Source organism: Oratosquilla oratoria, chromosome 38 (assembly GCF_046742065.1).
Source record: "Oratosquilla oratoria isolate Oo_2021 chromosome 38, ASM4674206v1, whole genome shotgun sequence".
In the NCBI taxonomy this organism is placed as follows: Eukaryota; Metazoa; Arthropoda; class Malacostraca; order Stomatopoda; family Squillidae; genus Oratosquilla; species Oratosquilla oratoria.
Window position 1 is genome coordinate 24,021,516 of NC_134814.1, and position 2,114 is coordinate 24,023,629.

Sequence of the window (2,114 nt, forward strand, 5' to 3'; positions counted from 1 at the left end):
GCTGACTCTTGCAGGTCAGGTAATCTCAGCCCTGTTCACGGCAGGGACATACGCTAAGGGTCCCAGCCTGCTCGGCCAGGGAGTATTGGTACTGCACAAAACAGAAAAAGGAAAGGCCTGGTGCAAAGTACCCTTTCTGAACATGGGATCTGATGCCCTTGAGATCCAGAAAGACCACGTGGTTGGGAACTTACACTCCTAGGGGAGATCACATTGGTAGACGGCAGAATAGATTTATCAGTGTGAACGGTGCAGGCGACCGAGAAAGTGGATATACTCGTAGTAAGAAGGGATAAACTAAGACGGGAAGTAAGGAATTTCGTCCCCGTCCCAAATAGCAAGGAAACTTTATACATACATACATACATACATACATGCATACATACATACATGATGTTATTACCCATTATCATTGTGTCATTTATCTACATGGGATCCTCTTGGCAGCTCTGAGCTTACAACACAAACAGCGATGTTTTTCTTTATATTCTTCACAAGTGATTTTGTTCAACAAAAGTAAGTTCTACTATATAAGCCAAAGATAATTGCTGTGCTCTTTCATATTTCATTGGATGCTGGCGGATGATTTTATTCAGCTGAGGGAAAGATCTTTAAAGATCTAAAGTCGCTGTGGGCTAGATTGAGCGACGTTTCGTTGCCGACAATTGATGGCAACCTGTTTTTTTTTTTTTTTATCTGAACCTTTTTTATTTGAAGGTAAAGATTGTAGGAGCAATATTGAATGGTTCGAGAGAGTTTTTAGTCTCCTTTGGGCAATGAGAGGTTATTAGAGGCTGAGTGTTCAGCCAGTTGGAAGGGCTCGAAGAGTGCGCCATCTGATGAGACGCTGGGAAGGGTCTACCGCAAGAAGAGCTCTCAGAATCTGTTGCAAAGATTCGCTCAGGCGGTTCCAGACCTTGAAATCGTTGATGATGTCGTCTTGGTTCACCCAAATGTTGTAGAATCGGTTGTGGAGGTCGGGACTCTCCCAGGGCTCGTCTCCGTTGATCATTGTGAAAAGGGTCACGCCGCAGGACCACAAATCCACCGGAGGGCCCAAGTATTTAGAGGACTCGATTACTTCGGGGGCCATGTACGCCCTTGTCCCCACATATCCTTTGAGAAGGACTTCTTTGTTCTTGACGACGTAGATGGCAGCTAGACCGAGGTCGGCAACCTTGAGGACCTTTTCCTCCGTCAGAAGGAGGTTGTCCGGTTTAAGGTCTCGGTGCACGATTCCTCTGGAGTGCAGATGCTCGACTGCCTCCATGAGCTGGCCGAAGAGTCCAAGGGCTTCCTCTTCATTGATGTAGCCGATGACGTCTGAGACAGTCCCTCCTGCACAGTACTCCAAACACAAGACAACTTTGGTGAGCGTCCTCTGGAAGCAGATGAGCTGGACGACGTTGCTGTGTTGGATCTGGCAATGGACGTACTCCTCGCGAAGGTCCGTCTACTGGAAGAGCCGAGGAACAGACTTATGTGCGACGAGTTCCTCCGAAGTCTCGTTCTTCGTCAGGACGACCTTCCCGAACGATCCTCTTCCGAGAAGTCTGACCTTGCACCAGTCCGAGGAATGCAGGTAGGTCTCGGCCTTCTTCATGTTTTCCTGCAAACTTTCCTTCTTCGGGACTCTGGTGACGAGGTACTTGAAGACTTCGTGATCGTCGGTTCTTTCGTTGGAGGATCCTTGTTTCCTTCCTCTTCTCGAAATCCACACTCGAAGTCGCTCGAAACACAACTTCAAGAATGCCATTGTTAAAAATCCCACAATTTTGTCAAATATCTCTAGCAGCCGTGGAGCACATATTTTTTCGAAAAGGTCTAATGCAGATTATATGATGAACTTTGTATGAATAGCGAAAAGGGAGCCATGTTGAAATAATCTTGATACATTTTCTTAAATATGAAAAGTGATACATTCCTTTAATAAGCTCATATATAGATATACATTCTCTTTGAAAATCATATGAATTATAAAACAGTAGTGAAATTGAAATACTTTGTCAATAAAGAACACGGCCTCAATAAGGTCATAAGCAACTTTTCACTCCCCCTTACTCTTTCTTTTTCTTTGAGTTTGTTTTTGTGTTTGTACATCTATGATAAATATA

At 44.7% G+C, this 2,114-nt stretch overlaps 1 protein-coding gene across 1 annotated transcript; it reads right to left on the reverse strand.

The window, feature by feature from the left end:
* Positions 1-802: 802 nt before the first annotated feature.
* On the reverse strand, positions 803-1,756 carry LOC143019825 (serine/threonine-protein kinase Chk1-like). The gene is made up of 2 exons (XM_076175807.1): positions 1,559-1,756; positions 803-1,453 (listed from the first exon to the last, which is right to left on the reverse strand). The coding sequence occupies exons 1-2, from the start codon at positions 1,754-1,756 to the stop codon at positions 803-805; spliced, it is 849 nt and encodes a 282-aa protein (XP_076031922.1).
* Between the last annotated feature and the right edge of the window lie 358 nt (positions 1,757-2,114).